Raw genomic sequence first — 22,856 nt, 5'->3', positions numbered from 1 at the left:
AGAAGTTTGAAACCACCTCTCTAACCTGCAATTCATCAACAGCTGCAGATGCTAGCATTTCGATCAGATTATATCGGTCACTCAAATTATTTTTAATATTATATGATCAAACCAATACAACTAATCAGATATTTGTATACAAATGGCATAGATATTACATTATCCTATGCGTATTTTCTTTTTCGTTTCCTTATCAAATCTAGTTTAAAGATAAATTCGAACAATCACGTTCTCTTCTTGCCATTTAAATCAAGAGAAAACTGTATTTAATACAAAAGAGAAGAAGAAAAAAATATCAAAATCATTCTAGTCTATCGATTATGACACGGATCATAAAATTAATGTTTTTCTTTAAAAGATTAAACAGCTGACATGAATAAGTGTCCAAACAAAAATACCATTTATCGAAATTGAACAGCAGTTGCAGTTAAATTGGAAATCTAGTTCATTTTTTTTTATCCTGATTAAGTTAAAAGAGCTATGGAATGTGTTGTGAAAATTCGATACATTATTATCAAATGAAATTAAACGTTGTACTTGAATCAAAATCTGTTTTTAAAGAAAAATTTAGGTAAGATACAAATTAATGTAAATATATTTTTATTAGACATTTAAGTAATATGATTGTTTCTGTGTTGGGGTAGCCTATTGCAGATAAAGATGGGCAGGTTTACGAAGGCAGGTTTTTTGTGCAATTTTGGACTCCTCCCCTTTTGTCATGTCAAATCACAAACCCTCGTCCCATGCTTACGTAAAAAAGTCAGCATAACCCAACTCTCCGGGTTCTGAATTTGCTTGCTTTGAACTTACAGCAGAAATCTAATTTTAAAATTAAATTCAACTAAAAGTTATAACTTTGCGTAAAACAAACTTTACGTTTTAATTCATTTTGTTTGATTTTAAGTTGAATATTCTTTAAGAATCTCTTGTGCTATCCTTCTGTTATCAGAATTCTTTATTTCTGCAACTCTTTGAAGAAATTCATTTTCAACTTTTTCCTTCTCCAAATTTAACTTTTATTCCAAATTTGATATTGTTCCAATTATAATTTTTGTTATTTTTTTTCTGCATTTTAAGAAAATTTTAAAAAGTAAGAGACTTCTAATGTCACACATAATCATTGCTTTCACCCTTTCTTCCTTACGAGCGAAAATCAGCAAATTGCAAGCCTCAGTTAGTTGCTTACTTGATGTTCGAACTACATCTAATTCCCTTTTTCGTTAGTAAAACTTTTTAACAGGTAAATATTTGGTTGAAGAAAAATATTTTATGAAAAACATAAAATAAAATTTAATCAAATTTAATGCATGAATTTTTACAATATTAAAGAGGAAAATCAGAACATGAAATAATTTTTTTTATCACAGTATAATTACCGCATTACTAAATTAACATAAAATATATATAAGTAGTATAGTCTTGCAAAAAATGATCCCAAGATAAATCATGAAATTACACTATATTTGCGCAAAAAAGAAATTAATAAGGGCGATATTAGAGAAGACCACGCATAATGATGGTAGGTAGCATAGTCTTCTAAAAAGATCCCAAGATATTTTGACGACCTCATAAAAACTTACGTTTTTCTTTTTGTTTTTTTTGCACATAAGTTTTCATGAGATTATTTATTTTTAAGAAATATTAAATGGATTCAGGAAATGTGGCAACATCAAAATTTGCAAAAATTGTAAATTATTCATTGATTTTGATAATTTTCATCTGGGAGGAAAGATTTCGCTAAATAAGCGATTTTTAGAAAAAGTTCAATAACTTTTAAAAAATATTAATTTTGTCATTTTTAAATAACCAGATAATTTTTTACAGCAAAAGGATATATGCACTACCCAGAGCCGCGATGGCTCAGGGGATAGAACCTTCGCCTTTTAAAGAGGTGAACCGGGGTTCGATCACAGCAATGGCTGGTTCATTCGAATTCCTCATCCGGCTTGCGTCGACCACAGTGCTGACGTGAAATATCCTCAGTGGTAGACGGATCACGGGATAGAGTTCCCTTGCCGTCAGACTAACCGTGGGAGGTTCTCGTGGTCTTCTTCTCCATGTAACGCAAATGTGAGTTAGTTCCATCAAAAAGTCCTCAACGAAGGCAAATTTTTTCCCAATACTTGATCCAGGAATTCTCTTGTCTTCTGTATTGGATTCAAAATTACAAGGCTACGGAATTGAGCATTAGTAGTCATAAACCCGGAAATTGGGTCGGCTGTTCAACAGCGGTTATAAAATAAAAATAATGTATACACTTCCCAACAAAGATGAAAGAGACACTTTCAGTTTTTGATGCTTTTTCATATTTCTCAAAGAATACGAATTATTTTTTTACTTCAAAGGTGTTTAGGTTATACGATTTCTTATCCTCAGCTATAAAGTTTAAAACTTTCAGAGGGTTGAGAGACCGGTAATTATTTATAGATGAAAAAGAGTGTTTTTGAAAACCCTATGTCCAAGAATATATCAATAAGTAAGAATTATTTCTGTCATTCTATGCAATAACTGCATAAAATTTCGTAAAGCCAGTTGAAAAATTAATAGATATATCGATTTCATCAGCAGCAGCATTGGACCGACAGCCTTTTGTGAGTCTGGGCCTTCTTCAGAAGGATTTCTCATTCTGGCCTTCTCCCAGCAATTGATTTCCAGTTTTTTACCTTTAGGATGGTAAAATCCTCATCCACACAGTCTTTCCATCTCATTTTGGGCCTTCCTCTTGGTCTTTTATTGGAGGGGGTTGCATTAAAGACTCTTAATGCTGTTCGTTCTGGGCTCATTCTCACTACATGGTCGATTTTATTTTATAAAAACTTATATTTTTGCCAAAGTAATTGATACCATTAACTTATTGCTATATGTTCTAATATAGAATGTCCGGAAAATTTGATTGTCATTCGTAATTTGTTGCCGGTTCTTCAAACCTCTGAACGTCTTAAACTTTACTGATGAGTATGAGTTGTCACCTGTCCTAAGCATCTCTCAAATTGCTTAATAATCCTTTAAGTATTTCTTGAGAAATTTGAAGAAAAGAAAATTAAAAATGACAGGGAGTGTTTCTTCCCTTACATTATTGTAGGCCAGTGTATAGCTTAAAATTATGGAATTGCTTTATGAAATGCCCTCGAAAAAAAAATGTCAAACAAAACTTAAAAAGAAAGGAAAAATCTGATGATATTTTTAAATTTCCATGGGTCAAACGATCGATTTAGGATATGCTACTTAAAGAGAGAGAAAAAGAAAATTGCGTTATGGAATAAGACAAAAAAATATGAACCTTTTTAGAATAAACATACCAATTACGACCTATTTGAAGTGTTTGCTGTCTCATCAGAGTAATTAATTACAGAAATTTCGAAATGCAAGAATAACATAAAAATGTGTTCTTTTTCAGAATAAGCACACTATTTTCGACCTACTCGAAGTGTTTGCAGTCTCATCAGAGTAATTAATGAAAAAAAAATTCGAAATACATGGTTAACTTAAAAATACGAACTTTTTCTAAATACGCTTAACATTTTTGACCCATTCGAAGTGCTTGCAGTCTCATAATATTAATTAAAAAAAGAAATTTCAAAATATATAATTAACATACAAATATGTATTTTCTCGGAATAATCACACTACTTTCGACTTATTCAATGTGTTTACAGTTTCATAATACGAATCAATTACTGAAATTTCAAATATATGATTAACGTAGAAATATGTACTTTTTCGGAATAAAAATGCTATTTTTGACCTATTCGAAGTGTTTGCAGTCTCATACATCAATTAATCAGAAAAAATTTTAAAATATTTGATCAATATAAAAATATCGAACATTGAAAAGATGCTTACAAATTAAAATTCAATCACCACATAATTTATAATAAAAAAATATCAATTATTTAATACGAGTGAACGTATTAGATAATTCTGAAAAATGTGTTTTAAAAAAGAAACTGCAGAATTGTATGTCTGAACATAACTTTTATTTTATCACATTCTTAATAGTGAGAATATGTATGATTTTAAAGTGTTATTAAAATTATTGTAATAGAAAGATAAAATTTTAATATCTGATTTTTTGGAAAGTGCATTAAAGTAATCGGTCAAATTGGTTAATCCCCAGATAGTACCAAAGCAAAGAAAAAAAAATTATAATATTAAATAAGAAATTGAAAACAATTTAGTTTTATTTGCCTATTTCAGATAATGTTTCATTAAAATTTTAAAACTTCCTTGTTACGGTCAAAATAACCCTAGTAAAATTATTTTAATAATAATGAACTAATCATATTGGTTGAATCAGATATTACTTATCTGAAATTTTCTGTTCTATACTTCTTTTTCTTTTTACTTTTTTCTTTTCCTCTATATTCTTTTTCATCTCATTTCCTTTTTTTTTCTTCCTTTTTTTAAATTTAATCAAATTTAGTTATTCATTAAACAATTGACAAAATACAGTCTCTGGCCAAATTATTAGACACACTATAAGATTCCATGTAAAATCTTAATTAACTGAAACCGGTTTATATTTCGTGTATCAATTGGTTAACATTTTAATGCAATACGTTAAAAATAGGCACAAATAGGAAGTGCAAAATATTCTGAATAAAAACCCATTGTTTAAATATAAAAGTATTGCATATAAACACTTGCAAAACATGTAATTATTAAAACACAACAGTACGCCGAATAATTTGGTCTAATTATTATAATATACTTATATAATACCTGATAATTATACTATATTATACGTAAAAACAATAAAGCTGTATAGTACCACGTGGTAATTAAGATTTTACTTAGAATCGGCCAGGGGCTGTATATGGTCTTAGAAAAATTCAGAAAATGGGGTTAAGAAATGTCCCCTAACATCCGAAGATTTTGTTGTCATAGTATACTTATTGAAAATAATAAATATAATAATCTCTAATGATGCTGAAGAAATCACGAACATTTTAATATTTAAAATTTCCCAATTGCCTTTTTATTTTTCATTTCCTTTTTTTTTTCAAACAAATGTTGCAATTCATCGAACAATTTCCTAAACATTAAGAAAAGTTGAGAAAGCGGGGTTAAAAAAAAAAAAAAACGATTATTATAATTTGGGACTAAAATTTATTTTTTCTTGCCTAATAAACCATTTCATACAGATAAAGCAAGTATCAAAGAATCTTTATTAGAAAACGAACGTTATTAGAAAAAAAAATCACAATAGAAAGCAAACAAACAATAATTTGATGTCTTCATTTCTCCCCAATGAAATATAATAGAAAAATGAGACACATCAAATCACTGGGGGAAATCACATATTGTTTAGCATCATAATCAGAACTCGAAAATAATTGAATAAGTTTCATGAGTGGTCTTTGGCAAACATGCTTTGGTCTTTGATGTTACCGTCAAATAAGACAAGGGTATTTACGAACCTTTTACGTTTCTTTGAGTTTTCTAAAGAAAAGATTTCAAGCTGAGGTTTCAGATCTCCGCCAGCCATCAATAGACATTGATTAGTTTCTTCCTGTCCTCGGGCAAGGAATTCCCATCAAGTTGTTGGGGTATTAGTTAGCAATCTACAAGCGGTGTTTTTTTGAGTTATTTAGTCATGTTGATTAGAATTTTCTGTTTGGATTAGTTCTTGGAAGTTTTTAGAATGGGATGCAAACTTGGAGCCAAACGAAGTAACGTCTGTTTGACAGTTTTACAAAGAGAAGCCGTGAACATTTAACCAGCTGTGAATCTGACAGCATGTGTTTAGGATCCAATCTCTAGAAAACTAACCAACAAAAGGTACCGCGATGTAATTAATATGCAGTGTAGTGCTGTCCGATATACATTGTTAAGTGAAAGTTTGTTCGAATTTAGCAAATATAATTCAATATTTCTGCAATGTATTAATATTTACATATCTATCGGCCTTTTTTAAATTTATTTTTACAGAATGATATTTTAGGATGTCCAAAAGAAATCACATTTATAAATAAAATTAGCGTAAGACACGACATTAGCTGTCTTTCTTAGATGATGGTTCGTTCAAACATTGCATAAGCATTTTGTGGTCAATTTCGCCCGGACTCCCCTATTCTCTGCAAAAGAAAGCAAATCGCTCGCTACCTTTTACCCATGCGAGTGTTGCAGCTTCATGTATGAAAGTTGTAACAACTCTTGATTTTATCTTTGACTTTTACTGCAGTACTCTCACTTTAGGATTAAATTCAAAAAAATTATTTACTTTTATATAAATTATAAGTTTTTATTCATTTTCTAAAATTTTGAGTTGAATACTGTTTAGGAATCTTTTGGTAACTCTTGACCTCTGAAACCCAGAAGGGAATTTTTTCTTAACATTTTTTTTCCTGCTCAAACTTAGCTTATGTTTCAAATTTATAATTTTTTCAAGGGTAACTTTTTCACTTTTTTTTTTTTTTTTTTTTTTTGTTCATACGAAAAATTTAAAATAAAGTGATTTTAATTTTTCAATATCAACTATTCGTTTTATTATCCCGTCATTTTTAATCATGTTCTTAGAAAAGTTGGTTTTATAATCACGCATTTGAAGACTACGTGGAAAAAAGCTTATGAACATTAGAAGAAAATAAGTCATTTGGAAAATCAATTTAAAATAAAAGTTCGCAGATCATTGTGACAACCAGTTTTGAAGCAAAATGGTCAAACGTAGGGCCTGGTTTCAGAGTAATAAGGGAGATAATATTTCGTAAATATGTAAAATAAGCATTTTTTTCTTTTTTTATAATTAAGATTCATTATTTCATAAACTTGAGTTTTTAAAAGAAAATATTTAAACAAATTCAATGACTTTTTCAGTTTGACATTAAACTGATATACTACTTATATATGGGACGGGGCAGCCTGGTTGGTAAGGCGCTGGACTCTCATTCGTGAGAACGGGACTTCGAATCCAGTCAACCGAAGACTCTCCATGTAGCAAATGGTGTCTCGTGCGCGTTAAATCTGTCGAGTCCCCATGTCCTTCATGTTCCCATTACAAATTATACCGGTGGTCCTGAATTAGAGATTGATCATTCTCTGATTCAAGTCAAAATTACGATCTGTGGATGAATGAATTGATGTATGAGTGGGTCCGCTTTATAAAAAGGTGTGCGGTGTGGGTCTGACAGAAGTCGAATTCTTAGCAGCTGATCGCACCCTACCTCAATGGCATACGACAACAACAACAACAACTACTTATATATTTATAAAAATTCGGAAGCCCTTTGAATTGAAATGTTATGTAAAATTGACTGCCATCATGTAAAAGGGAGAAAGAAAAAAACTGTAAAAACATCCAATCAAACTACGATTTAAAATACCAGCACTTTGAATGCATCATCCGTAAAATGCACTTTTACTGTAAAATACTGTACCATTTTTTTCCGCAGTAATATTAATTTAAGCAGAATGATTCAGTGATTTTACAATAAATATTACTGTAAAAATTACGGTAAATCAAATTTTTGTTGTGTAACATGTTACAGTAAAAATAGATTTTACGGCGTAAAGTGCCGGTATTCTGAGTGCCGGCACTTTCTATGGCACTTTGATCCTGAATCTTTACAGTGTACTTACGTTTATTTCTACTCTCTATCATGCAATACTGTGACACCAATTTATATTTATCTACTATGCCCCGCTATACCTACTACTTATATTCGGTCGCATGTTCCTAGTAGCATGTTTAGGTTACTGTTTTGTATTTTGATTTAGTTTAAAATTTCTCTAATTGAAATAATTTAATTTAAATTGTAAATAGAAGCAATCAAGTAATTGCATTTATTACTATTAATAACTAAAAGTAATTTGGGGCTTTCCTGGTGAACGGTACTTCAAAGTACTTCTTTGCTATTGTTGTCACGTGGCATATTTTTTTCTTTGCTCAGTATCATGGCAAAACATACAAGTATGTGTGAAGCTTGGCCCGCCTTCTTCCATAAATAAAAGACCTCAACCCTTTTCTAGTCTTACACCTGTTCCTAGCTCGTGCCGTAACCGTCACGTTTAAAAAGGTTGTTCATTGTGCTTTTAGAATAATCAAGCTTCTTTGAATAGGAGTTTCAGTGTGTTACCTGTCTGCCGGTTCCCTTGATGTTTTGTAGTGAACTGAGCTGTTGAACTTGGAACTGTAGTCCGAACCAAGTGATGCCAGCAAATTAAAATTCCTGTTTTCCTATTTGCGTCAATTTGCTAGAATTAGATGAACATTATTTTTTATTGCTTAGGAATATTGAAAAATGATTGGAAGTGCTGAGTTGGTGCAAAAAACACAAGACCAATATACTGCTGTGCAACTGAGAAAACATAAGTTCTTCTCTATGGACTTTAATAAAAACTGCGTGACAATTATTTTTCTTTTTCTTTCAACGCTTAAATAGAAGTTAAAAAAATTGATTTCTGATTTTCTTTCTTTTCCTTGCTTTCTCATATTTCTTTATTATTATTTATTTTCAATTTATAGTTTATCAAACAAAAATGCCAAATACCTAAAAACTTTAATTTTAAATTTACTTTTGTTTCCGTTGTTTTTTTTGTTATACGGCAGTTTACCCCTATTGCATTCTTTTGCTTGCTTACCGAATTATATATATATATATATATATATATATATATATATATATATATATATATATATATATATATATATATATATATATATATATATATATATATATATATATATATATATATATATATATATATATACATTACATTCATACTACAGTACATTCTCGATTATCCGTGTGCGGATTATCCGTGCTCATTCCGGAGTCACACAAAAAATATGAAGAGAAACATTTTCAACATTAAAAAAAATTTGATTCATGAAGTTATCACACTACCAAATTTTTGGAAACAATATTCGTTATTGGATTGCAGTATATGGAATATCAGCAGCATGGTCAATGGTAAAATCGTCTACGTTATCACAATCTTGGAGAAAGATCATACCGCTTGATGAACAAACCTCTTCAGATGTTCAAGAAATTTATGATAACAGTATTCTCGAACAAGCAAATGAAATCTAAGGTTTCGAAATTCTTGATGAAGAAATTTAGAAGATTGCTTTCAAAGTTATGCATGTGAGCCTGGCTTCCAGTATTTGACTGATGAAGACATCGTTATGTTGTTAAATCAAATAGTGATGATAGTAACTGATGCAGAAGATGTAGTAAATGAATGAAATACAGTTTCTCATTCTGCTGCTCTGTGGAAACTTTATTAGATTATATGGGAGGATTTGATTACGGTGATATTACTGCGGTTCGTAAAATACGTGTATCGATATATTGCGAAGACGCATTACTCATTTTTTAATAAGGAAAATTCCTAGTTTGATGTTAGGCATGCAAATGTCAGTAATTTTTATATTTTTTGTACTGATATTGAATTTTTCTTCAATAAAAGGAGTTTTCGGATTATCCGTGTTTGTCGATTGTCCGTGCAACCTGTCCCGGTGATCGGGAGTGCACTGTGTGTATATATATATATATATATATATTAGCCACGCTACATTACGTATAATATATTATACATAATCTATTTTTTTTAAAAAATAGTGATAATAATTTTGATTATTGTATAAGAAAATTAGTCTTGCAGCTGAAATCGAAAGTAGTGAAGAATATTATTGGTGTAAAATCGATGTAAAGATTGATTGCGAAACACAATTTTGTTTTTAGTTCCATTCTATTTAATACTCACTCATGAATAGCGATCACGAGGAAAACCTTTCTTTTTTTTATGCATCATGTGGAAAATGCTGACTAATATATCACAACATGTACAGTGATAAACATGATTGCATGAAAATTATTTTCGATGTTAAGAATCCCAGTTTAATGATCCACTTCTATTGATTTTATTTTTATATATTGGTTACTTGATTGCGATACCCATAGTTATTGCTCGTAATGATTTGTTACCTAATCGGCCTATAGGGCCCGACTGCCCGGCTATATTTTACCTCGGTTTTAAACTCACAAAAGCATGCACTAAGTTCTATGAAATATTATTTAATTATAAAAAGGAAAAGTCTGAAAGGAGAGAAAAAAGTGATATCTTAAAAATCGAAATCTTAATGATGATTAGTAGAGCCCGGATTTTGATGACCTAAAAAATCTCAACTAATGCCCTCAAAAAGTGCAAAAAATGCCCTTGAAAAAGGCAAAAAATGCCCTTAAAAATCCAAAAATTGCGTAAAAAATGCCTTAAATAAAGTAAAAATATTGAATTAAAAAATTTTTTTGCTCCTTAAAATTATTATGAGTCATTTAAAAAATATAAAGCAATGCAATACTTTTTCTACGTTCATTAAAGTTTTAAAAATTTGTTTTATATCCAAAAATAACAAAAAAAGGAAAATATATTGACACCAAAATATTTTTATTTTGTATAGAAACTTTAATAGATATAACAACTTCCATCTCATAATATTACTAAATATCAGAATTACATTGGATTATTAAATGTTTTTCGATAATTTGAAATGTAAACGAGCGTCTCTTGTCTGAAAGTAAATTTTCATTCCTGCAGAAGCTTCTTTCAACGTCTACTGATGTTATAGGTGCGTACTTGAAAAAGACGGTCTCACTTGTTGAGAATTCTTCTTCAATTTGAAAAGATTTTGCTTCACCTGCTAATATTCTATAGATTTTCTTCATTGTTTGGAAGCCAGTGTAATAATGAAAATTGATAAAAAAAAATAATAAAAATTGGAAAAAATTAACAAAAAACTTTAAAAAATGCATTAAAATGCAAAATACGCCCCTAAATTTAAAGAAAAATGCCCTATAAATCTAAAAAAATGCTCTAAAAGACAAAAAATGTCCAAAAATGCAAAAAAATGCAAATGTCATCAAAATCCGGGCCTTAATGATTAGCCTTATCTACCTCATAGAATTATTACTTAATTCTAAATTAATGAATAAATTGTACATAATTTTTATCGACTGGGAGAAATATTTATTTACTATAATTTACAAATAATGAATATCGAATTCATAAGGCTCTATTGATATAAATGTAAAATAAGCATACCAAGTGAACTGTTTATTAGAATCTACTGGTTTTATCAGTCATTTTATTCATTTATTAATTAATTTGTTTATTTATTAATTAATTTGTTTGTTTGTTTTTTTTAATTAATTTGTTTATTTATTTTTTTCATTCACTTATTTTTTCAATTGAGGCTTGATTAAAAGCGTTTTTCGATAGTCCTGTCACTATTTGAAATAATATTTTTTAGAAAAATAAAATACATGCTATTTTTGTGAGTTTGTAACATTTAAAATAAAGAAAAGCTAGAGTTTTGAGGAAGAAAAAAAAAGCTTTTGTGATCTTCTTTTTTAATATTTAAAAACAATTTATAATTTTCTGTTAATTTGAATGAATATTTTTGAATATTTCAAAAGCTTTGTCTTAAGTTGAAATAACACTTTCAAAAAATAATATGCTTATTTATTTATTTATTTTCACAGTTATGAGTTTGTAACATTTCTTCAAGATTGTTAAGCTTTGCGCATTTTTAGTAAGCAAATTCTCAATTCAAATAATGAAAATGGCATCAAAATGTCCGTTTTACATTATAAATATTTGAAGGAATATTTTTTAATATTTCAAAGGCTCTGTCATGATTTGAAAGAACACTTTTTTAAAAAATATGATATGTTCTTTTATTTATTTATCAATTCTTACTGTTGTGAGTAACATACATTAATTAACATTTATAAATGAGTGTTAAATTTTCTGCTTCTCATTTAACAATATCAATTTTAATAGTGAAAATGGCTCAAAATGTCAGTTTAACATTTTCAATATTTGAATGAATATTTAATATTTCTAAGGCTCTATCATTGTTTGAACTAATGCATTTTAGATAATAATTTATTTTATTTATTTATTTTTTTAACGGTTGAGAGTTGGTAACATTTATTAATTCAATTTTATTCGTCTTTTATTATTCCGTTGAATTTTATTCGTCTTTTTTAGCAAGCAATTTTTTTTGTAATCATGGTGATAAATGTCAGTTTGAAAATTATTTACAGTTTTAAGAGAAAGAAAAGCTTTTGGGATCATCTTGTTCAAAATTTGAAAATATTCTAGAGCTTTTTTTTTTTTTTTTTTTTTTTAATATTCGTATGAATAACTTAATTCAAAGGTACACTTAGCTTAAAATTAAAGTTTAGTTAAGAGTTTAAAGTTACTGTGGCTTTTTAATTCCTCTTAGCAAAATTAAATAATGTGCAAAGTTTATTTTGAAATCGACAGAACGAAACTTTTAATGCTTTATATATTTTTAATTGAAAATACAATTAATTAATGTATTATTATAGGTAGTTCGTCAATTAGTAATAGTCTCTAATTGGGGTAGAAATTTTTATGAGTTAAAAATATTAACAAAGAGGATAAAATAGGAAAGAGGAAAAAATATTTCAATTTAATTAAATTTTCTTTTTTTTTTTTTAAGAAAAAGCTAACTAGTTGAAAAAAATATTGTTTGCATACTATTATATCACGCTACAAAAGAATTTTTAGTGAAATTTAGAACAATTTCAGAACTGCTTGGGAATCTTAATCAAATTATTAACGCTGTGTTTCGAAGCTGTGTCGCCAAGGAAAATAGAAAAGCCATAGTTTAAACGCCTTACACTTGAAGCAATGCGACGTGAAGGAATTGTCTGGGCCGAATTGTTTTATCGTGAAGAATTATCTGGGCCTTTGAACAGACAAATATCTTAAATATTTTTAAAGTAATTAAACTTTTTTACAAAATCGACTATTTGCCAGCATTTTTACACCCTGATGAAAATGATAAAAATCACTGCCTTATTCTCAGTGTTTGCAAATTTTTATGAGCCCAAGTAATGCACTGGAAAAAAATTTTTAAATATTGAAAAATTAGATCTCAAACACTTTTCATTTTCACAACATTGTGGCTTCTTTCCATGTTGACATTTTGCGCCATTTTCAAAATAAGCGTAGACAGCTTTGGCTTTAGATAGACTAAACTTGACCTAACAGTCGTGAGTAATAATTGCTAACTCACTCAAGGCAGTTATAAAAATAGCATATTATTCGTAAAAAAGCATCGTTTCATATTACGACGGAGCCATCGAAAAATAGTCTTATAGAATGAAATGGAAAAATATAGGGTTCGTACCCTATACTTTCAATTAAATCCTCATACAGTCCCTAGCCATATTATTAGACGCACTAATATAAGTATGCTTATATTAGTACAGTACAGAACCAGTTATCCGGAAATCAGAAAACCGGAAAACCAAAAAACCGGAATGAAATTCGATAAATTTTCCCGCCATTTTTTTTTTTAAAATGTTTTTCCTCGTAAGATTTTAGGATTTTTCTTCTTTTTTTTTTGAACGATGTTTACCTTACCATCATTTTGGAAATAATCATTAGTGTATTACTTAATAGTTTTTTCTTCTTTTTAAAATTATTTCCAAATATTTTTTTTAAATTGGTTTAACAATAAAAAAAACGGCTTTTTGTAGTGATTCAGAAAACCGGAAAAATCAGTTATCCGGAATAGCGATGGTCCCGATCGTTCCGGATAATCGGTTCCCTACTGTATTATAATATACTAATATAAGGCTTGATATAAAAAATATTCTATATTTATATAATATATCGTCAAATTTTCATTATATATCGTCAAATTTAACCAATTGAGACACGAACGTAAACAAGAGCAAACCCTTTTTCAGTCACATAGCAACAATAAAGCTGTATAGTCTCACCTGATAGTTAAGATTTTACATAGAATCTTTCAGTGCGTCTAATAATTTGACCAGGGACTGTATATTAATTAATTTTTTTAAGAAATGCATAATTATATCCGAATAATTATTTAATCGTATTAAAATCGAGTTCGATGGCCCGAATTAAATTAGTCATTACATTTTTTCCAATAATTTAAACGATGCTTTTTTTCCGGTGATCTTCTTCTTTTTTTTTCTTTTTTTTTTTCTGCGATACTCTTTTTTTTTTTCTGCTACATTTTTCCAGACTTTTTCCACTGTATATTTTTCCGGTGTTTTTTCTTTACATCTATTTTGTAGACCTTTACAGTTTTAATATATGTTGGAATGATTAAATTGTCGCTAAGAATTAAATCCTGCGAAACAAAATTAAAATCAGCGAGGGAAAAAATTATCCAGTATACCATTTTTTGGCCTACCAGTGATTGAAAGATTCATTACAGTCTTCCAGATGAATTCTGATATTCTGAAAGGACAGAAAGATTTCTCTTTGTAAGGAATTACCTTTGAACTTGCCGTATGTGCCTCCAGCTATGTACTTCCTAGAATCCCTTTCAAACCCGTTGTTTCCCCTTGTTAAAATGCCTTCCTGAAAATGACACATTTACTATCATTATCAAGTTTGAGACATTGCATGTATTTAAAATACACGTATTTAAACATGTATTTAAGAGTGTAAAACTTTTATAATTCTGATTAACTTTACATTGTCAGAGGGTAATATGTATATTACGCATGCTTTTTATTTATTTATTTAATTTTTTAAATGCGCTTTCCTGAAAATGTAGGCCACTAAGTTCTAACTTGTATAAAACTTTTAAAATAGTAATTATGATGCAGTAATCATAAAACTTGTTACATCGTAATTGCGATGTATTTTAAATATTTTATTTAAGAGATTTTCTTATAATTTGGAACTCTTTTAATGCATGTTTTTAGTGAACAAACAATTTATTTTAATATGAAATGTTTGAGCATATTATTAATAATCCGTAAGGTTTTTCGCATTACATAATAAAAACAATGTATATCCAGATAAAAGGATCAACGAAAATTTTTTTTATTGTTTTGATAATGCATTTAACACTTATAACTTTTTTTATCAATATTTTTTATAACAATTTTATAATTATTTATATAACAATATAAAAATTTATATAACAATATAACATATTTTTTATAACAATTTTATAATTATTTATATAACAATATAAAAATTTATATAACAATATAACATATTTTTTATAACAATTTATAAGAATTTTATATACTTCATAATAAAATAAGAACTCAAGTCTGCTAAAATTACCTTAGTAGTTATAATGAAATTATTGTATAAACTATTGCACGGAATTTTTCTTCATTTGTTTATTTACTTAGATTTTAAACCTTTAAATAAATATTTAAGTAAATGAACGTTGCTTTTTTGCCCTTTTTTAAAAAATTGTTTAGAAATGTAAAATGCAAACGTGAAGACGAATATGTATAATGTTGACCATGTAAACCACGTTTTTAACCATGTAAAAAAATTTAGTTCTTTACTATTCTTTTTCAATCATGAATTATTAATAAATGACCTTTCCTTAGGAAGATGGAAAAAAATAAAATGTTAGTGAAAATTCTATGAATTATTAAAATACAAAATGCAATGATTTTTATGTAAAAGATCAAAATTTATTAAAGTAAAGCAGTAAATTTTTTAAAATAAATTGCATTTTTCGAATTAAATACCATTTTTTCTGTTGTGAAGTTTCAAAATATCTCTCTTAATTTTATATCTATTTTTTTAAATACTTATTTCGTTACACAAACATAAAAAATTAAAAGAACAGAATAGCTTCTTTTTTTATAGTGAACTTTTTTGATAGCATGATTGACATGAAAATTATTAGCACGATAGGACTGAAATAAAATTTTAAAAAAATACGATAAACTATTTCTTTATTTAACACATTATCAAGGAAAGTTAATTATTTATAAATGATTATCTTTACTGAAACATTTTCTAATGTGCCTGATAAAAAAATTCTTATTTTATTTGTAATTTTAAATCGTTGTTGTTGATGACGAATATATAGTTTTAAATATAGTTGGTGAAAATATTAATGTGGTTAGTAACTAAGTTTTTAGTAAGTAGAAAGGTTATCAAGCTGGAAAACATAAAAAAAGGCTATCATATTAATATCAAAGAGTCAATATCATATTAATTTTTCATTGATTCTTTTTTCTAGCTATACATTACAAAAATGATTTTCCTATTTTATTTCAATTTTAAAAATTTCAACATTTTAAAAGTTCAAAAATTTTAGTTTTATTACTTCATTTTTCAGTGAAGCCAAAGTAAAAATGAAAATTAAACTATTCAAATCTTCCACCATTAATTTTAAATATCATTTACCATTTTTAATACTTCTTTAAAAAAAAACTTCTACAATCTTCTAATTGGCAATGCTTTTTTTTTAATTTTTTATTAGTTTATTTATTTATATATTATTTTTTGCGCTTATATTATTTTCGATGGGATATTATTTCTTCTTAAAGAAAAATAAACGTATAGTTTATCACTTTATAATATTCATGATTGGTATACTATAAAAGATCCTTGGCCTGTAAATACTTCATTTTAAAAAATTTTAAAAAAAAAAGACGTTTTGTTATTTTGCAGCACTTTTTCAGAAATTTAAAATTTTATCACTGGCAGCAACGTGTGCGGTTGCTCAGTTTCTATTAAAGGATTTTTTATCATTTTGAAAAATCCTTTACTATTGTTATCGCTTGTTCCTTCAAAGAAGTATAGTATTCAACACGTTTGTATGAATGAATAAAAGTTGTACAAAATTGCCTTTCTTACAATTGAAGTAAATAAGGACTGCTCAAGACTAATCCATCTTCGATGAAAAAATTGAATAAAAACGTCATTTTGGTGAAGATGAAAGAAAAAAATCAGTTGAGGTTGATAGCAACGGTAAAATAGTGTTAAAAACTAGCATTTCTCGCAATTGCTATTTTTTTGTGCTTACATTATTTTATATGGGATATCATTTTTTCTTAATGAAAAACAGTAATTTTTCTGGAAATGGAAAAATTCTTCACTATCAACAACGTGTGCGGTTGCTCGGTTTCTATTAAAGGACTTCTTATCATTTTGAAAAACCCTTTACTATTGTTATCTCTTGTTCTCTCAAAGAAGTATAGTATTCATCATCTTTCTATGAATGATCAAAAGTTGTATAAAATGGCCCTTGTTATATTTGAAGTTAAAATATGGCTGTTCAACCCTAATCCATCTTCTATTGAAAAAATTGAATAAAAGCCTCATTTCGGTAAAGATGAAAGAAAAAGAATCGTTGATAGTAACCGTAAAGTAGTGGTAAAACTAGTATTTCTCGCAACTGCTATTTTAAAAAAGGAAGGAAAAAAACTTTAAAAAAATTGCTGTTTTTGGTGACAAGCTTGGTCGAACCTAACAAATAAAAAGTAATTAATAAATAAAATCAGAAATAAAGGTTTTTAACAACAAAAAAAAATCGTCGTAAAATAAATTTATTTTATCTATTTTTTAAAAAAGCTAAAAGCTAACTTTGAAAAACATTCAACGGAAAGACATTTTTAAAAAAATTTTAAGCCAACGTAACGTTGTAGAAAAAGTTACCTAACTCCGTGGTTTCACAATGCCACTCTATCATTTGCTAGTTTAGTTTACACATTATGCTTATAACATCAAAAACAATTAAATTCAAGAAATCAATAAAACAAATGACCTTAACGTTGACACAAATAAATGAAATAAAAAATAATTTATACTGTTGTTTGAACAGCTTTTAACTAAATGCTGCATTCTCTTATGTTACTACTTACTAACAATGATAGCAGGGTCTCTTAAAGATTATTAATAATATTTTCTCTGAATTAACAAGTGTTTTATTTTTAATTAAACCATTATGAGCGTATTGGTTTTTACTGTTTCTGGAAGATTATTTTGTTTCTGTAAGTAGAATTTTAATTATTTCCTACGATTCTTTCCTGCAACAACATCAAAACTCTGCAGACTTTCCGAAGAATAATAATAATATTCGTTAAAATAACAATTATTTTTATCAGAAATTAGGCTATTTTAAAGATAATGATTTTTATTGATTCGGGAAAAATATTTTGTATGACAAATTCTCATTACTCTCTTTTTGCTTTGATTTACACCATAACTCTGTCTCATGAGATATTTTTTCCTAATAATTATATTTTCGTAAAAGCTCGGAGCCGGTAATATGCTGCAATGTAAAAAATTCAGGATCAAGTTACAGTAAGAAAGTACCGGAACTCAGGGTGCCGGTACTTTTTACCGTAATTTAAAACATTACCCATAAAAACTGGGTCGGCTGTTCAACGACGGTTATAAAAAATAATAAAAAATTTAAACATTTGATTTTTTGCTTTATATTCTTTAAATTGATTGGTAATTAATTTCATAAACTACACTGTAAAAAAAATTCTGGATTAAATTCTGGTAAAACGTACCGGCACTCAGAATGCCAGTGCTTTCATCGTAAAGGCAATTTTGACCGTAAAGTTTTGCGAAACGAAAATCTGATGTGTTGCAATTATTACAGTGATATTTATTTTGAAATCACTGAACTATTGTAATTAAATAAATATTACTGTAAAAAGTACGATATAAAATTTTACGGTAAAAATAAATTTTACGATAAAATTGGTTTTACAGATGCTGCACTCAAATTGCCTGTACTTTTTACCGTAATTAGATCATGATTTTTTTTTTTTTTTTTTTTTTTACAGTGTAATGAGTAGTTTTTTTCTCCATTTTATGCTCCCTATTCAGTTGAATACCTGTGACTATTGCCCCCTCTTCTGCACGCTACTGGGCTTTAAGTTGCCACCAGTCCTTTAAAATGACAGCTAAGTGCCTTAGTCACTGCAGAAAAATAAAAAAAAAAAAAAATAAAAAAAAAAAGGTCTAGAAAAAGAAAAGAGGACCCCATAAAAAAAAAAGAAATTCTGCCAACTGAGACATTCTAAAATACGACATCGAAAACAATCTCTACAGGCAGTAAAGAAAATAATTTTGTTACAATAGAACAAAATTTTTAAAATTGTTTTTTGTTGCAATAGAACAAATTTACTATCATTAAAATTGAAAACTAATTAGTGATGATTACAAAAATTTCTTTGCGAATAGGGGCCGTCCAAATAATACGTAAGCACATAATAGGTGGAAAGGGTTTGTGATTTTCTTACCTTTGTTGACAAATGGAGGGAGGGATATATCATTTTCAAAATTTTCTTAAAAAGCAAAATAAAAATTTAACAAAAACACAGGAATAAAAATTTAATTCAGGGAAGAAAAAGAAAAAAACGATTGGAAAATTTTTTCTCCGAAAGTTTCAGAGACCACAAAAAAGAAAATTATAAAGATTTCTAAAGAATATTCGACTCAAAATTTTATAAAGTGAATTAAAACATAAATTTTGTTTAATGCCAAGTTTGAATTTAATCCTGAAATAAGATAATTGCAGCTTATGTCAAAATTAAAGTAAAAACCAAGGGGGAGAGTTCTGATTTTCTTATACATACGCATGGTTTGCAAATTGCTTATTTTTGCTGACAAGAGACAAAAATTTTCAAAAATCTGCTTACGTAAGATTTGAAAGGTCGTAAATAACAGTAAAAATTGTTAAATAAAGCTGTTTATAGTTAACTTAAAATAAAAGCCTTTTTAAAATAAAAAAATAAATTTACAATTAATTAATTAATTTTTTTAATATATTATTTTTTTAGAACGTCTTCAAACTAGTTGCTAATATTTTTTTTTAAAAATGGGTAATAAAAAAATAACATCAAAAATTCTTTTGTTTATCGTAATAAAAATTATTACGTAAACTTTATCAAATATAAACCTTTTTTGTTAAAATGTAAACATTTTGGGACTTTTATTATTTGTAGGTCCAAACCTCCTCTACTTAAAACATTGTGACAATTTTTTTACTTGTATATTTCCTCTGACCCCTAAACCATTTAAGGGACTTTCTTCTTGTAGGGGCAAAGGCATTATCCAGCCAATGGTCAGGTGTCCGCAGTACCAGCGTATAGCCATTGGCTATTAGAATAATGGGGTAAAAAACCCATGACCCCCCTCCGACAAGCAACCATGTACTGTTAGTTTATATCTTATGTGATGTTCCATCTTCGCTTCACAAAAGCTTTTTTACAAATGCACGAATTCATCTTCTCCGATATTTCCGCATAACTCTCTGAAGTTTGTTTCCTAAGAAGATATTACCTTGGCGATTTTATACCTACGCCAAATAAGACAATCGCTTAAGTTTTTTTTTACAAATAGTAAATTTCGCTCCGGTAGCATACCGTTATTTTATTATCACGTGCTGCAAGGAAGACAGATTTCGCTGTCTCATCTTTTTAAGGACTTTTAGGTAAGTGAAGTTTCTATATTGTTCTATTTCTGCCTTCATGTTATTATAAAATAATAATTGTCATAGAAGCATTACACTGAAACTACTAATAAATGATATAATTTAGGTAATAAATAATAGGTAATAAATTACTAATAGTATATAAATATCAACAGCTCGGAAAAAAAATAAGAGGCTAATTAATCTTAATGAACGTTCTAGGTTAAAGTTACTAAATTACGAAATATACGTATTAATTTAAAACTCTAATTATGTATAAAAATTGAAGATTAATTGAATTATCGCAATGCGAAAACAAATTAGCCCTTCATAGTTACTTACAAGGAAGTATAGCATTTTTAATGTTAGTTAATATTTGTGTTGTATATAAAGGTTCTGCCTTTATTATGCAATAAAAGCATTACACTAAAAATACTAACAGACTGTATAATTATAATAAGTAATGAATAACTAATAATAATGTATAAATATCAGCAGCTAGAAAAAAATTAGCAGCTAATTATTCTAAATTAGCGTTTTACGTTAAAGTTACCACATTAAATAATATACGTATAAGTTTGGAATATTAATTGTGCATGGAAATTTAAAGATGGAATTGTGGCAATACGAAAACAAATTAGCCCTTTATATTTACTTGAAGGAAATTATGGTATTTAATATTTTAGTTATTGTTTGTGTTGCATGTGAAGTTTCTATAGTGTTCTATTTCTGCCTTTATTAAGTCATAAAAGCATTGCAATGAAAGCACTAATAAATGGCATAATTATAATTAATGAAGTACTAATATTAGTATATAAATATCAACAGCTAGAAAAAAAATAGTGGCTTGATTTAATAAACTAAAGCTACTAAATTTAATAATATAAGTATAAATTAAAAATATTAATTATGTAGAGAAATTTTAAGTTTAATAAAAAATCGAAGTGTTGCAATAATAATACAAATTAATCCCTTAAAGTTACTTACGAGAATGTATCGCATTTTACATCTTAGTTATAAAGCGCTGATGATGTTTATTTTATTGATTGCATGCAATATTACATTGTATTAAAATTAATAATTATTACAACAGAGAAAGATAAAAATAAGTGAATTTATTTTATATTGCATATTAATGCTATCTTGTAGAATAAGTACTACAAATGTCCCACTATTTTATTCTATTATACATAGAAAAAGTGCTCATATTAATAATGCTATAACTATTGAAATAACTTTGATTTTAGTTTCCTAATATTATGAACTTAATTAAACATTTAAAACTTTAGTATTCATATTTTGGCAATATAATATTGCATAATACGCAAAAAATACGCATATTGTAGCTATAATTAATCTAATAGCTAATATTGATTTTAGTTTCCCAATATGTGTTAATTAAACATTTAAGCCTTTTGTATTAATATTTTATATCATAGTTAATGATAGATGTTTAAAGGTAATATAATGCTTAATAAGAAAAAAGTATATTAATATAGCATATTAATATAGCTATAATTAATCTATCTAATTTTGATTCCTTAATATTAATAGTTAATTAAACATTAAATACTTTTGCATTTGAATAAATTCAATTACATTTTAAAAAAATTTTGTTGACCATATTTTTGCGTGAAATTTAGGATAACTAGTAGCTATTAAGGTTTGATATGTTACTGGGTATCAAGAGGTGTTCTATCTAGGCTTATGTTGAGATAGCCAATTTTATACATTCCGTCAGAATTCGATTTACAAAGAATTTATTTTTCATTGTTGCTCCTGCTTTGGTCTTGGTGCACATTTTAACAGTTTTTAATTTGATTATTTTTATTTGAAGTCAATTGGTTGATAAACTATGATAATATAATCATTAAAACTGACCATTTTAACACAGACTTTGGCTTTCCTTTTAAAATCTCTTCATTTTATGCGCTGTGCTGAATTATTTGTAATACAGTATTAATTTAAATGCTCATATTTAATTTGATTTTAAATCAAATGAAGTGTATATGAATATTTAAGATTGAAAAGTAACTTTAATCCTAATTTAGTAATTTATATGAAAATAAATACTATTAAATAACTTCTTGACTTAGAAGAGACTTTAATTTTGTTTGAAATTGTTCACAATTTATTAAACCAAATTTACCAAAATTTTCAAATACTTTTTGATGTCAGGTTAGCTATATTTCAAATTATTGGCAGTAACCAGAACTTGTTTTTGCTTTTGATTATGATTTATTTTATTATTTGTTGAATTTTTTCTTCAACAGTTTACTAAATTTATATTTTATACTTGGTTGCATTAATGATGAAATGAAGTGACGCGATTTATTTTAAATGGTTAGGCTATAAATTTATAACATCCATAACTATAACAAGTTTCGGTAATAAAGTCATCCTCACTTGTAATGCATATCGGATAACCGAATAACCCATTTATACGAACAAATCATTTTATATGAAAAAAATTTCAGATTTTGTCGTCCAAATTGATATTAGTTGTTTCCAGTTTTAGCTTAATTGCATTAAGAAGAGGTACTCAAATAAGAAAAGAAAAAAAAAAAATTTTAAATGTTTTATTAGTTAAAATGAAATTTCAGTTTGGAAGATAAGAATACAATAGGCGGTCACTTCAATAAAGACT

The 22,856-nt window shown here is 27.5% G+C and overlaps 1 protein-coding gene across 3 annotated transcripts in view; it reads left to right on the top strand.

Annotated features, from left to right (window-relative positions):
* Window positions 1-448: 448 nt before the first annotated feature.
* The window catches only part of LOC107440074 (uncharacterized), a 44,309-nt gene continuing 21,901 nt past the window's right edge, over window positions 449-22,856 (top strand). The window contains exon 1 of one of the 3 annotated variants that reach the window (XM_071184153.2): window positions 449-571. In XM_071184153.2, coding sequence (XP_071040254.2) covers window positions 486-571 — 86 coding nt within the window. In that variant the 5' untranslated portion in view covers window positions 449-485. Of the gene's footprint in view, window positions 572-17,640; window positions 17,772-19,949; window positions 20,231-22,856 lie in introns of those variants that run through there. The other 2 variants (XM_071184154.2, XM_043043508.3) reach the window with 2 other exon arrangements.

This window comes from Parasteatoda tepidariorum, chromosome 10 (genome assembly GCF_982258835.1).
Source record: "Parasteatoda tepidariorum strain Cologne lab strain chromosome 10, Ptep-v5.0, whole genome shotgun sequence".
NCBI classification, from domain to species: domain Eukaryota; kingdom Metazoa; phylum Arthropoda; class Arachnida; order Araneae; family Theridiidae; genus Parasteatoda; species Parasteatoda tepidariorum.
Note: the sequence above shows the minus strand (reverse complement) of the source record. Positions and strands in the feature narration are given on the sequence as shown.